Here is a 16,340-nt window from a genome sequence, read left to right as displayed (position 1 = left end):
ACTTTTTTCGCTTAACTCCTGTTGTCACACTGTCCTGAATTTCCTGCACAGCTCAAGCTTCTCCTTTGGAGTCTCTTTGGTAGCATTTAGCTCCTAATGGCTAAATAAATATAGGAGAACCTCAGGCTTAGTCCTTAAATCTCTTCTTTTCATATCAACACTAACTCCTTATGTGACTGAACACAGTTCTGGGGTTTTAAATACCACTTATATGCTGATGAATCACGCCTCATCTCTCAGGCCATGGAATCCCCTAAATTCCAGATGTTTCTCTTTCAACTCAATGTTTCTACTCCACTTCTATGTAATATTTCAGGTATTCAAAACAGAGCACTCGAGTTTATCCACCAAAGCAATTCTACCCTTGTTTCCCAGCTCAAAGATCTCTCTTCACCTAGTTGCTCAGGCATAATTACTTGAGCCACCTTTGACTTGTCTTTTTCTCTCAATTAGCAAATCCTATCAGCTCTATCTCAAAATATATCTCAAATCAGACCAAGTCTTACCACCTAACACATTACGACTATTCCAAGCCTCTCACCAGAAATACTGTAATAGTTTCCTAAATAGTCTCCCTGATACAGTCTATTTTCATACTGTAGTCAGAGTGATCTATTTAAAATGTAAATGGCTTATCACACCCCTGTTCAAAACTCTTTCACGACTTTCCATAATCCTCAAAATAAATTCCAAAATATTTGTCACAGCCCACAAGGCCAGAAACAATCTCCTTTCCTACCATTTTTTCCTCACTTTCCTCTGACCACACTGCCATCCTTGCTCCTTTTTTAATATTTCAAACCTATTCCTGCTTCGGGACCTTTGCATTTGTTGTTCCTTCCAGCTAGAGGAAGTTTCAAGGCTTACTCCCTTCAAAAGCCACTCCCTCAGAGAAGACTACCATGTCTAAAGAGATTTTTCTTTCACTCTCTATCCTCTTAACACATCTATTTCTCTTTATAGCACTTACCACCACCTGACATGATATTATATGCATGCTGTTGTTTATTTATTTATTAGTTTCCTTCTGCACCAGGAAGAAAGCTCTTAAAATAGACATTGTTTTGCTCACCACTGAATCCTCAGCAATTAGAACACTACCTGGTGAAGAGTAGCCCACCAATAAATGAGTGAAAGAATGAGCAAATTTAGCCTGAAACACATGCTCTTTCTTGGCCCCATGCCTTAGTGCATATTTTCCCCTTTACCCAAAATGCCCTTCCTCATCATTTCCTATGCGACATGGATGCCTATTTATTCTTTAAAATGCAATTTAGGTAGCACACTCCTTCCCACATAAGCCTCTCTGACTACACACACACATACACACACACACACACACACACACACACACGTGCACACACACACACACACACACACACACACACACACACATACACACCAAGCAGAGGGAGCTGCTCTCATCTCTCTCTGCCTCCAAGAGAAGTTGTTCCTTCTTTAGTCTAGCACCTACCCTTGAAGATGTCTTTTTTATATCTTTTTAATCTTATATCTTTTTTTCCCCATTTTCCGTACTGTTAATTCCTTGGGGCAAGAGTTGATGTAGCTCTATATGCCCCTGCCAAACAGAAACTAGGAACCCAATTGTGTCTAAAATGTGTCTGCTTGCTAGTGCTTATATAAGTTTTTACTATTTCCTTCTGCCTGTGCTAAGTTATTTTTACTAGAACCTGCTGTTCATTAATGTGCTTAATAATCCTAAAAGTAGCTCATTTGTTCCCTCTGCCTCATACACAAAAGTGCCTGTAGATCCCAGGAATTAAACTCTAATACAGTTTATATTTGCTCACCATTGACCGAGAACGAAGTGACGCAAGCCTTCAATAATAGAAGTTCGCCTGCATATTTCCACACCCTATGCAAGACTTTAGTTATTAGTCATCAGTAAAAAGAATTTAAAGATTAAATCAACAAAATGCCCTAACCTCTATCATGATGTCCCACTTCATAATGCAAAAGGAAAAGGTTCGATACTTGCTGTTGGCAACAGCATCCTCTTTGAGCAGCATTATAATAGGGTACACCACAAAACTTTGTGTGCAACAAGATGTGATAGTTATTGAAGATATAATTCTTATTCCAAATCAGGTATAAATTTCATGTTGATAAAACTGGCCTCTGCCATTAACACCCTCTCCACGACAATATAAAATGGAGCTTCATTTTATCTCCAATACAGCCTTGTGTCGTAGATGCATCAAATATAATAGCAGTAGTAATAATAAATAAGTTATATCTATATTATGCTTTTTAGATTTTGCCACTTTGCATACATACTGTTTCATCTAGCACTGCTCTGATGGAGGAGAAGATGATTATTCCTACCTTAGAGATATGGATTTTGAGGCTCAGAGGTTAAGAAACTTGCCTAAGATCAAGAAATGACTGAATGAAAGAAACAGACTCCAAATTAGTGTCTAAATCCTAAGTATACTAAGTACAATATCCAAAGTCTACTTTATATAGACATGGGGTTCTGAACAACTGTCTCAAGTTTTCTGGGCCTGTTTCTTCATTTGCCACATAAAAGTGTGTATTCAATTCCTACGGTTGTGGCTAGGGACCAAATATTATGATTCTACATTTTGAATCACTATGCTCTATGGATAATATAATAATTGGCCCCTCTCTGTTAGAAGATTACAAAACAGGAATTATGCTTGGATCCTAGTATCTGCGCTGTGATAATGACATCAAGGTTCATTAGAATCACTGATATTTGGTCATGCTAAGAAGCTTCGTGAGGTGGGGAAAGCAATCACAACAAAGCCTTATTTCAGTCTTAATATCTGTCTTAGAAGTGCCCTTCCATATTTTTGAGGAAGCTGGTTATTTTTGGCTATAAGGAACGTGCTAAGGAGGCCCAGGTGGCTTGGAAAGTGGAGCTGACACAGATCTGAAGTCATTGGACAGTCTCCGCTCCATCCAGTCTTTCACTTATTTTTCCTTTTAAACCTCTAGAGGGATTTGTTTCAGTGTCAAGCACTCATTCTAGTTCCAGCTCAACGAGAAGCCACTCCCTCTCAATTCAAAAGGAGAGATGACCAAGTGCACCTATTTACAATGCTGGAGAGAGGGGAGGAGAGGGTGCAGCTTACAACCAAGGGGAAATGGAATTGGACTTCACACCATTCTCCATCGTTCCTGCAGTCTCATTGATACAATAAACCAAACCCCAAAATAATACGGCAATTTCAGCAGATGCTGCAAACTCATTTGATGATACTCCACTGAGCAGCAGCCTTGGTCAGAAGACTATTATTTCTTACTGACTCACTAACCTCTCCAGCTTCGGTGGCTTCCCATTGGGCACCACTCAATGCCCAATTGCCTCTGAAAGGAAGCAAGCCCCGGACACATAGGTTTGTTTCATATATTCTAAAAGTTTCATATATATTAATTCATTTTACTCCTCACCACATCTCGATAAGGTAGGTGCTATTGTTATTACCATTTTACAAATGAGGACATTGAAGCCCTAGAGGGGTTAAGAAACTTTTCCAAGGTCACATGACTAGTAAGTCCCAGAGCCAAGTCAAACCCAGGCAACCTGGCTCAACAGTTTGTGTTCTCAGCCACTTCAGTAGACTCCCTTATACCAGGCTACATGTTTCTGAACTTGATGAATCTCAATTAACAGAGATGAATTTCAAAAACACAAAACTGAGTGAAAAAATAAGATGCAGAGAGGTTAAATACAGATCAGGACCATTTATATACATTTTGGAAACTCTCAAAACAGTGTCATACCTGACATGTATTAAGAATATAAATACAGGGGCGCCTGGGTGGCTCAGTCGGTTGAGCGTCTGACTCACAGTTCGTGAGTTCGAGCCCCGTGTTGGGCTCTGTGTTGACACTTCAGAGTCTGGAGCCTGCTTCAGATTCTGTGTCTCCCTCCCCTGCTCACGTTCTGTCTCTCTGTCACCAAAATAAATAAGCATTAAAAAGGCTTTTTTTTAAAGAATATAAATACATGGACTAGAGGGACACATACTATAGTCACTTTAGTTTCACACCTGAGGGAAGAAGAGACTCTGGAATGGAGCTAGGGACAATTCTAAGAAATTTTATCAGTAATAAATATTTGACTCCTTTATTTTAAAAATACTTTGGGCACCTGGGTGGCTCAGCAGGGTAAGCGTCCAACTTAGGCGCAGGTGATGATCTCCCAGGTCGTGGTTTAGAGCCCCACATCGGGCTCTGTGCTGACAGCTCAGAGCCCAGAGCCTGCTTCAGATTCTGTGTCTCCCTCTCTCTCTGCCCCTCCTATGCATTCTCTCTCTCTCTCTCAAAAAAATGAACAAACATTATTTTTTTTTAAATATCTGAAATACAAAAGGCATAATGTGAATAATTTGTTCATCTTGAATCTTGGGCATATTAGTGTGTGTTATATTAATCAGTGGTCATTTCTGTATTTTAACTTTAAAAACAAACTACATATATTACATCTCTTATTCCTTCTTGTGCCCCCACCCCCCAACTCCAAAGCCATGAACATCATTTCCAGGTGAGGTAATGGAATCCATAGCATTGCATTTTGGAAAAAAAAACTGAAATGGTGATTCACCCAAGGCTAGTTGCCTAATGCTAACTACAGCAAAATATTTCCAGCTTAGAACGATGAAAACAAATTAACAACCAATCTATTCAACTAGAACTTGAACTGAGCACATGGCAAATAATCATACAGCAAATAATAATTATCAGAGAAGGTAACCTAAAAACAAGAACACTGGGGAGAATTTATCTCTGCTACAAACACAATAGTACCTTCCAGAATAATGACAATGGTAACTAAGAATGACACACTTTGGACACTATTAATACCTTAATTTGGATTATTTATGCTCATGTGTTATCTCCCTTATCAAAGTATAAGTTATCTTAGAAAAGGATTCATGCAAGGCCCATAGCTTGACTTGTAGTATGGGTCTCAGTAAATGCTGGCTGAATTAATATATAAATGAAGTGATGCTCCATAATGTCTTTTCTCTGACAAACCTAAAATACCCAACTCTCCAAGAAATGGGGTAGCCACTAAGACAACATTAAAATTCTTATAACTAGATAAATAACAATTTGGGGAGTGTTAGTAGCTTTTGCCCCATAGGATAAAACTTGGAATTTCCCCAGGGGCACCTGGGTGGCTCAACTGGTTAAGTGTCTCACTTCGCCTCAGGTCATGATCTCAAAATTCCTGAATTCCAGCCCCATATCGGTCTCTGTGCTGACAGTGCAGAGCCTGCTTGGGATTCTCTCTCTCTCCCTCTCTCTCTCTCTCTCTGCCCCCCCCCCCCCCCAACTCATGCATTTTCTCTTTCTCTCTCAAAATAAATAAGTAAACTTTTTAAAAAAATAGAATTTCCCCTTATCATAGAAACTCCTTTATTTTCAGAGGGACTACCTTTCAAGACTTTCTCATTATACCAGTATAAGTCAATATCTAGTTTCTGTTGCTGTAAAACCTCTCCAACCAATGAAGCAGATCTTTCCATCTAAGATGTTAACTACTCTGTTTAGTAATTTAAATTTGATATATTTTGAGCAGAACCAAGTTCATAAAGAACTTTTCTCTACATTTAGGCTTCCCTATTGGAAAATCTTTGCTTATCCTTAAAAGGCTTGTCTTATTTGGCCCAAGAGTTTGTGGAAGAGATCATAGCAAGAAGAGTATGCCAGACTAAGCCCTTTTGCAATCTACTTTGAAAGGAAGATGGAGGAAAGGTACAATGCTACATGGGCCATACACTTAGCATTCCTCATCTGGTAGTATTTAAAATGGAATAACTCAAACACTTAGACATGTACAGGCTACTACCATGATTGCCTCTTCTAAACCAGGAGTGACCAGACCATATTCTGTGCTGGAAGTGTGTTTCTCTGAAAGGGCATAGATGTTCCACTGCCAGTCATCCTGCCATCAGAAAAGCAATGAACCTTAGAATGGGAACAGGAATAACCTCACTGTGTCTCTGGAACCTGAAACAACCATTCCTAATTCTGAAGGAAACAAAGAATATCTATAATGCAGAAATAGTCTGGAGATAACCAGGAGGCTCTCTTAGACAAGGACATGGTCTATGTACTCTAGGAGCAGTGACAGCTAATATCTGTCTTTACATTTCCATTTCCTGCCCTGTGGTACACCTCTGGTATTCAGTAAATTATTCTTTTTGTAAATTTTTTTAAATGTCCATTCATTTTTGAGAGAGAGAGACAGAGTGCAAGTGGGGGAGGGGCAGAAAGAGGGGGAGACACAGAAACTGAGGCAGGCTCCAGGCTCTGAGCTGTCAGGACAGGGCCTGATGTGGGGTTTGAACTCACGAACTTTGAGATCATGACCTGAGCTGAAGTCAGACGCTCACCCTCCTTAGCTACCCAGGCACCCCTTTAGTAAATTATTCTGAAGATCCACCGTCTGGTTTACTATAAGACTGAAAGAGGAGAGTGACAAAGCTCCTGTATCCCAGGACAGACTTGTGTAAATGTGTAAATGATCTTTAGTTTTCCTAGAAATGAGTTGGCAAGGAATGGAAAATCAGCAATCTACTAAATGAGACTTGCTGTCAAGACTTGAAAATCAAAGTTAATTTATGTTTTAGTCCTGAGGAGCTCAAAATGTTTTTCAGTTACAGTGATTCTACAAGGTTAAAATTTAACATAACTTTGGATTTCCTCCTGTCTTGATCATCTAAATACTCTACCTACATAAGAGAGAATTGAAACTTGAGTATTATGAACTATCAAGAACAAAGTTATAGATCTATCCTATGACCCAGCAATAGCACTGCTAGGGATTTACCCAAGGGATACAGGAGTGCTGATGCATAGGGGCACTTGTTCCAATGTTTAAAGCAGCACTTTCAACAATAGCCAAATTATGGAAAGAGCCTAAATGGCCATCAACCGATGAATGGATAAAGAAATTGTGGTTTATATACACAATGGAATAGTACTTGGCAATGAGGAAGAATGAAATACGGCCTTTTGTAGCAACGTGGATGGAACTGGAGAGTGTTATGCTAAATGAAATAAGTCATACAGAGAAAGACAGATACCATATGTTTTCACTCTTATGTGGATCCTGAAAAACTTAACAGAAGACCATCGGGGAGGGGAAGGGGGAAAAATAAAGTTACAGAGAGGGAAGGAGGCAAACCATTAGAGACTCTTAAATAGTGAGAACAAACTGAGGGTTGATGTGGGGGTGGGGGAGAGGGGAAAGTGGGTGATGGGCATTGAGGAGGGCACCCGTTGGGATGAGCACTGGGTGTTATATGGAAACCAATTTGACAATAAATTTCACATTAAAAAATTTTTTAAACAAAAAATAAATTAAAATGTGATACAATTTTTACAGAAAAAAAGAACAAAGTTAGTGAAACTATGATTAATTCCAGAAATTCAGTTATCAAAAGTCGCTGAAGAGAGTACCATCCAAATTACCTCTTATAGGCAAATTACTCCATTAATACAATTTTACATTTGTTTCTACCAATGAAATAAAATTCAGAATTATTCTTAATGCTGTGGATATTATGGTGATTATTTGTTTTGAGGAAATAAACTGAGATCTTCACAAATGAAATTGGCTAGATACAGATTCCTATTGCTTTTACCTGAAAAAAAAGGCCTGTCTTAAGCAACAAAGAAAATGTAAACATACATATTAAAATTTTACGTATATTCTTAACTTTGGTATGCTGTACATTTTTTTTTACCTTAAGAGACAGAATAAGATGGGATAAATCACACACTAACAGCATGCACTTTGTATTTTATCCCACCAGGAGGGATGAAAAGCAAGAAAAAGAAGAGCAGAAAACCCCATGCACTGACCACTTGCTCGGGATTTCATAGGCGAAGAACCTTACCGACATTAATGCATTTAACCTTCAGAACAACCCTATAACCTAAGCACTATCATCAAGCCCCATTTTACGTTTGAGGCACAGGGAGACCAAGAAACACGCCCACAGTCACACAAAGCCAGGAGAATATTATACTGCTAGAAGTGTAAGTTACTGGAGAACAGCATATCAATACCTTAAAAGTAGCTGTGCTTTTGAAAATTACACATTGTAAGAGTAAAGTTTTGCTCCCACTTCACATGCTTACTTCTTGGTCCACAGAAGAGCCACTTCTGCCTTTTCCAACATATGGCAAGAGAGTCTCTGACCTTCCAGCCACCCTTCTCATTCCTTTCCAAGAAAGAGGAAAACCTTATGTGAGTGGTGAGATTAGAGAGAGAAAAAAATGGGGCAGGTGAAATTTAGCTTGTTGTGGGTCCTCCCCGCCTCCCTCTTTGTGGATCTGCCTGCCCACAGCCTGGACACATTCTGAGCTGCTGGGTGGGCACAAGTAGTCAGGATCCACATGTGTCTCTAGAGGTAGACATCAAATCCAAATCTCTCTGATTCCACTAGTGAGGCCCAACAGAGGTAAGGTTGGATTTCTCAGCAGGCCTGTTCCACAGACCGAAATCTTCCCTCTGGTGAGTTGCATATGTCAATATTTAGTTTGGGGAGAAAGGTGCTAAATCCAATTTTGACCATTCTCTAAGCCAATATTCCAGCAATCCAGTAAAAAAGCAAACATGTTTAATAGCCATCTGTTTGACAACTTTGTCTATTTTCTCAACCATTTTGAACTCAAGATTAAGGAAGGAGGTAACTGTAAAGAGGAGATAGAAAAGTTATCATAAATGCCATCCCCTAAGCCCACCACACACAAAGATCTCTACCCAAGGGTATTAGTCAAAAAATGTAAAGGCAGAGAAAAATGGCTGTAATCTAAATATCCAAAAACAGGAGGTAAATGATAATTATAGCACAGACATGTAATGTCATTCAATTAAGTAATTTAAAATCATTAGAAGAATATTTTGTAAATGGACATGTCTACTAGTATTTTTAATGCAGATAAGTAACAAATAAAAAGAAAATACAAAATGATCCACAGTTTCCCATCCAGCTATATCCTGACATACATACGTATATATGTGTATACACACACACACACACACACACACACACACACACATTATACACACACACACACACACACACACACATTATACACACACACACACACACACACACACACACACACAGTCAATATGTACAAATCATTAGAAACACACAAAGCTAAAAAAAAGGAAGCCTACCTTTTTTACTGCCCCAAAAGTTTCTCTCCCCAACTAACCACTATTAACAGCTTCTTATAATTCCTTCTGGAAAAAGAGTGTTTTCCAAACATTTCAATATGTATTTCCATATTTAGAGTAATTATTTAAGATCACAAGAAAAGAAACAAATGAAGCACATAACTCTGTGATAACATTTTAAAAATTCACACACAAAGAGTGCAGAGATTATATTGAGGTTGTGGTTTTGATTTTCTTATTTTACAGAGTTTACATTTTCAAAGTTTACTGCTGTGAGCAGAAAACTGTATACTCTGAAATATATATCACTTTTATTATAAAAGGAACACATTTTCATAATTTAAATTATATAGAAATATTTAATGCATAAAGCAAGTGTCTGCCATCAAACTCCATAAAGGTAATTGCCATTAACAATTTCGAATGCATTTCATTAAAGATACACACACACACACACACACAGAGTCACATAGACACATACATGTACATTCAGATTAGTGAGAAAATAAATAAATGTATATAGACATAAAAATCTAAGGATAAGCCTTAGTTTACTAATCTGTATTATATAACTATAAAGAGGAATCCTGCCTAACACACAGTGAATTTTGGGAGTCAAAAGTCCAAAAGTCATGATTGATATCCTCCATTTTATTACTGCACCAGTTTTAGAAAATGCAGCACCAATTTTTCTCTCTGTTTATCACCATTTCCAGGTCATTCCTGAGCTGTCTGTGAATACAGGACTGTCACCAGACTGTCACAGAAAACTGCTGGCCAGAATTCATGATCTCAATCAATCTTCTGGCTTTAGCCTTTGGGTAGCTGGACCCATAGGCACATGGGCTATCTCCAGTCACTGAGTTATGTACAGAGTGCTACGATGGAGTGTGGGTAAGGAGTTCATAACTATCATTTTGAGAACGGCTTCATCTACTCACGATTTCCTTAGTGCCAAGGTCAGACACTGAGCCAACATGGCGATCTACTGATTCTCAAGTTCCTCCAAGTCACGCAATAATTAGTGCTTTAGAGAACCATCCAGCTAGCAACAACACCCCTCCCCTCAAAAAAGAGATTCATTTTGTGCCACTAAGTTTTATTTAAAGACCATGCAATCGAATCCCAGCTGGCTTCATTGAAGCAGCAACGTAGGCAATCAGTGACACCAACTGCAATGCTATCGTTTCTATAAACAGTAATGAGTGGAGGGGGTGGGATGGTACTAGAAGCTTATGTATAAACAAGAAAGATCATTTCAGCAAGAGAGATGGTCTTGGCAGATTCACAGTAGCTTTCTGATTGGCACCCTAGGAAATGCAGATGCCCTAAAACATTTAATGGCTTAGAAGAACTATTCGGACATGGCATTCCTAATGATGTGCAATGAAAATAACATGGCATAAAGATAGCAATTTCATACATGAAGCAGTACAAAGGAGAGCTTTGTTGTTTTAAGATATACCATGGAAATTGGGAAAACAGATCTCTAAGTGCTCCCTGGACATCCCTTTCTAACTCTGATACCAGAGAATACAACTTGCTTTCTTAGAAGCTGATGTATTGTACCAGGCTGTGAATAAATGGAGTCATGTTGAGGTAGGGGCAGAAGAGATGTATAACACAGATAACTAGGCAAGATATCTGAATATGAGCAAAGCTGGGTAGGCTTGCATTGAGAGGTAGGGTAATTACTTTTGAAAAAATTACTTTTTTTATATCTGTATCTTATTTTTATACAAACACATTCTTCCAGTAAAATATCCTGAGATACTACTCATTTCCATTAGAGCCCCCATCTGCCCATGCTAGTACTACCTTTTGAACTTCTAAATGTTTTTCGAGTTCAGGAAGATTAACAGGAATCCCAGGCAGAATTAACTATTCCTTCCTCGCAGAGATTTTACCATAGAACATTAACTCAGCTAAGAGGTTGTTAAACTGAAACAAACTGAGGCTCCCCAGTATCCCACTTTGGGCACGTATCCTATCCTGCCTAGTAGTATACCTCTTGCTTGTGTGTGTATATATATATATTTCTCCCTACTAGGTTTCTAGTGCCTAATGCAGAACATTGCATGCAAACAGCCCTCAAAGAATGCTTGCTAATGTGAAAAAGGACAACCCTTGAAGTCAGAAACATATTTCTTTAACTTCCTGTCCTCAGATGGAGAAGAAAGGGAGGGCGAGCAACTATGAAGGGTTAGTTAGTATGACTCAAGTATCCTAGGCTTCCAGAAAATGGCTTCCCTCCTGTCTTTTGCTGTACTTAACCTGGAGTCAGGAAAATGGACTGCTGGTCCCTAACACAGATGAGAGCATTCAGCCCAGCCCAATCACTTCACCATAAAGTAATGCCCTGTTTTTTTCCCCATGCATGCTGCTCTCAGTGTATAAGCTGGGAGAAGAAAAGCAATTTTATTTGCATTTCCCCTTGTCTGGCAAAACTGCAGTAGAGATGAGAGCTGCCATGTTGTATCTGTTTTTCAGGTATTGTAATTAGTTCTTTCCTTTCAGGATATGTTTGAAGATACGTAGTTTTTACATCTCAGGGTATATAGAAAGGAGAACTGGAGTTCTTAAGAGCCTTGAAATTAAATTACAAGTTTAAAAGAATATTCTCAAACATCAATGGAACTTGATTACTTCATTCTTATTTTGGGGGGAAATATAAATATCATTTAAGAAACATGGTACCTGCAAGGCTCCAGACACATGCTAACTTATCAGAAGGATGACAAAACCTCATACCTTGGGATGCTGAACTAATTACCCAAATATTTTCAAAGAAAACCAATACATCAATTGGTTATATACTATAGATGAGGTCATAGAGAAAGTGGAGCCCAAGAATTTACCATTAACTTTATTATTATTATTATTATTATTATTATTATCATCATTTACATCCAAGTTAGTTAGCATACAGTGCAATAATGATTTAAGGAGTAGAATCCAGTGATTCATCCCCTACATATAACACCCAGTGCTCATCCCAACAAGTGTCCTCCTTTATGCCCCTTGCCCGCTTAGCCCATCCCTCCATGCACAACCCCTCCTGCAACCTTCAGTTTGTTCTCTAAACTTAAGAGTCTCTTATGTTTTGTTCCCCTTCCTGTTTTTATATTATTTTTGCTTCCTTTCCTTTCTGTTCATTTATTTTGTATCTTAAACTCTACATATAAGTGAAGTCATATGATATTTGTCCTTCTCTGACTAATTTCACTTAGTATAATACACTCTAGTTCCATCCACATTGTTGCAAATGGCAAGATTTCATTCTTTTTGATTGCCGAGTAACACTCCATTGTGTGTGAGGGGGAACATATATATAAATATATATGCCATCTTCTTTATCCATTCATCTGTCGATGGACATTACGGGTCTTTCCATAATTTGGCTATTGTTGATAGAGCTGCTATAAACATTGGGGTGCATGTGCACCTTTGAAACAGCACACCTGTATCCTTTGGATAAATACCTAGTAGTGACATTACTGGATCATAGGGTAGTTCTATTTTTAATTTTTTGAGGAACCTCCATACTGTTTTCCAGAGTGGCTGCACCAGTTTGCATTCCCACCAGCAATGCAAAAAGGTTCCTCTTTCTCTGCATCCTCACCAGCATCTGTCATTGCCTGAGTTGTTAATTTTAGCCATTCTGACTGGTGTGAGGTGGTATCTCTTTGTGGTTTTGATTTGTATTTCTCTGATAATGAGTGATGTTGAGCATTTTTTCATGTGTCTGTTAGCCATCTGGATGTCTTCCTTGGAAAATGCCTATTCATGTCTTTTGCCCCTTTTGTCACTGGATTATTTGTTTTTTGGGGAGGTGTTGAGTTTGATAAGTTCTCTATAAATTTTGGATACTAGCCCTTTATATGATATGTCATTTGCAAATATATTCTCCCATTTTATCAGTTGCCTTCTGGTTTTGCTGATTGTTTCCTTCGCTGTGCAGACTTTTTATCTTGATGAGGTCTCAATAGTTAATTTTTGCTTTTGTTTCCCTTGCCTCTGGAGATGTGTTGAGTAATTTTAAACTGTCCTTCCTTACTATATCAATCAGGATAGGCTAGGTAACAAATGGTCTTAAAAATCTAAGCTACTTTAGGCTAAAATGAACAAATCAGGAGACTGTAGATGCTGGAGAGGATGTGGAGAAGTGGGAACCCTCTTGCACTGTTGGTGGGAATGCAAACTGGTGCAGCCACTCTGGAAAACAGTGTGGAGGTTCCTCAAAAATTAAAAATAGATCTACCCTATGACCCAGCAATAGCACTGCTAGGAATTTACCCAAGGGATACAGGAGTGCTGATGCATAGGGGCACTTGTACCCCAATGTTTATAACAGCACTTTCAACAATAGCCAAATTATGGAAAGAGCCTAAATGGCCATGAACTGATGAACGGATAAAGAAATTGTGGTTTATATACACAATGGAATAGTACTTGGCAATGAGGAAGAATGAAATATGGCCTTTTGTAGCAACGTGGATGGAACTGGAGAGTGTTATGCTAAGTGAAATAAGTCATACAGAGAAAGACAGATACCATAGGTTTTCACTCTTATGTGGATCCTGAGAAACTTAACAGAAGACCATTGGGGAGGGGAAGGAAAAAAAAAAGAGAGGGAGAGAACGAAACCATAAGAGACTCTTAAATAGTGAGAACAAACTGAGGGTTGATGGGGGGTGGGAGGGAGGGGAGGGTGGGTGATGGGCATTGAAGAGGGCACCTTTTGGGATGAGCACTGGGTGTTGTATGGAAACCAATTTGACAATAAATTTCATATTAAAAAAAATCTAAGCTACTTTAAAAAAGACTTTAACCTCTCATTTGTGCTAAATGTCCATCATGGATCACATAATGAGGCTCTACTTATTGTAGACACTCAGGGATACAGGCTGATGGAGCCACTGCTTCCTTAAACATCATCAGAAGCTCAGAGCCTGAGGTGAGTTGTGCTCTGGCGGGTAGAGCATTTCATTTGCTAGTGCAAGTCACATGGCCAGCCTGACTCCATAGGAATGGGGTAGTGCCACCCTACAATGTGCCCAAGAGGAAAACCCAAAATATTGAGTGAAAAGTGGCAATGCCTACTATATTTGCACATAGTGGGCACTTGGCAAATTGCTTTTTGAAAGTACTATATGACAAGTGGATTAGTAACAGGCATGAACTTCTTGAATTTTCTGACATTAACACTGAAAACCTCATGTAAAGCAACGAAAATTTCTTTGAAAATGAAAGCCATAAGAAAGTTATGGACATTTTGTATATCGCATATTCTTTTCATTTTAAAGTTTTTAAACATTTATTTATTTTTGAGAGACAGAGAGAGGTAGAACATGAGCAGGGGACGGGGAGGGAGAGAGAGAGAGAGAGAGAAGAAAAGAAGAAGAAGAAGAAGAAGAAGAAGAAGAAGAAGAAGAAGAAGAAGAGGAGGAGGGAGAGAGAGAGAGAGAGAGAGAGAGAGAGAGAGAGAGAGAGAGAGATACAGAATCTGAAGCAGGCTCCAGGCTCTGAGCTGTTTGTTAGCACAGAGCCTGACAGAGGGCTCAAACTCACAAACTGCAAGACCATGACCTGAGCTGAAGTCAGATGTTCAACTGACTGAGCCATCCAGGCGCCCCTGTATATTGCATAATTCTTATTCATTGTACTCACTGGAGCAACATTTAAATAGGAAGAATTTTAACATTATGACATAAAAACCAGCTCAAAGAAAGATTTTACAACAAAGATAATTGCCACATATAAATCATCAATTAATTATTCTTTAGTGAAGTTTTCCAAGATTAGATAAATGAAGGCAGTGACACACTGAAATCGCCCATGTTTCTTAACTAAAATGATGTGAACAACTGAGTACATTGCTTCAAGAGGTAAGTTTTGCCATTTGTTTTCAATTAGGTGGATTTCTGAAGACTGAATTAGAATCTAAAATATTCTCAATTTATAAATACATTATTTTCATTTCTCCAAAATTTTGGATGTGACCCACATCCTTGAAGAAAAAGTAAAGAGAGTAAAGGACTACATACTCACAAGTAAAGCAGAGAGAAGTTGAAAACAACTGTGTAATGCTGTCTTTGTTGAGGATCCCTTCCTGAGAAATGGGCTTAAAACAATGACCACATTGCAACCAAATTCAAGATCACCTGACTGTCTTGTACAGTAGTTAAAGCCTAAATCTCTTAGATATACATTAGCTGATGTAAACTGAATGTAAGCAGGCAAATTTAATTTAGATGGCGGTGCTATATTTGAAAGTAAGGGCAATGACTGGGTTTTACTTTTGTGTTGTGTCATTAGGATTGATAAATTACTTTTGCCTGGAGTGTTTCAATCCCACACCAAAGCTACTTGATGTGATTGTACAGCTCAATGTCTGGACATCTGGTAATCCTCTGTGCCACCAGGCTGAGGCAGCCCCTAATTGACAGGATATCACAGGAGAGTTATGACTGTGTACAGAAGGAGGAGAGGCCAATGGCTGCTTTTCTGGAACAGCTGAGGGTGATAAGACAAGCACAGTGTTGTCCCTCCTTGTGGTATGAGTGTGCACACCCACAGGTATACACACTTATTTTCCTACTATTGTGGGCACCCACTACCAAAAGTGCTGCCATCCTCTGTCAGGTTGATACCTAAGACAGCCTTCTTGGGAGTCTGGTTGTTTAGGACAGGAATCCTTCTTTCATTGGTTTTTCCTACCAAAGTGATGAGAAAACCTTCCTTGATAGAATGCTTCTGCTTTCCTCCCAACTAGATCTTGAGAGGAAAGGGAGCAGTCATTCAAGCTATTGTTTTAATGTCTACTCTTCAGTGAGCTTATGTTTCTTTGTAAAGATCCCAAATCTAGGGAAAAATGAATCTACTTCCCTCTCCCTTCAAACTAAAATCTTAGCATTTTCCAGGTTAATAGAAGTGTCATATACTCTAAGCAGAATTGTTTAGAATTTTATTTTATTTTTTTTTAACATTTATTTATTTATTGATAGATAGAGAGAGACAGAGCACAAGTGGGGGAGGGGCAGAGAGAGAAGGAGACACAGAATCCAAAGCAGCCTCCAGGCTCTGAGCTGTCAGCACAGAGCCCAATGCGGGGCTCGAACTCACAAACAGCAAGATCATGACCTGA

General features: G+C 38.8%; 1 protein-coding gene across 3 annotated transcripts in view; it reads right to left on the bottom strand.

Moving 5' to 3' along the window:
• FGF12 (fibroblast growth factor 12) overlaps positions 1–16,340 on the bottom strand; it is a 560,417-nt gene that overhangs the window by 354,817 nt on the left and 189,260 nt on the right. The window contains exon 1 of one of the 3 annotated variants that reach the window (XM_053903541.1): positions 3,772–3,879. The exons of the other annotated variants lie outside the window; for them this stretch is intronic. Coding sequence (XP_053759516.1) covers positions 3,772–3,778 — 7 coding nt within the window. The 5' untranslated portion in view covers positions 3,779–3,879. Of the gene's footprint in view, positions 1–3,771; positions 3,880–16,340 lie in introns of those variants that run through there. 3 annotated transcript variants of the gene reach the window in all.

Source organism: Panthera pardus, unplaced genomic scaffold, assembly GCF_024362965.1.
Source record: "Panthera pardus isolate Hobbes unplaced genomic scaffold, ASM2436296v1 HiC_scaffold_16, whole genome shotgun sequence".
Classification (NCBI taxonomy): Eukaryota; Metazoa; Chordata; class Mammalia; order Carnivora; family Felidae; genus Panthera; species Panthera pardus.
Note: the sequence above shows the minus strand (reverse complement) of the source record. Positions and strands in the feature narration are given on the sequence as shown.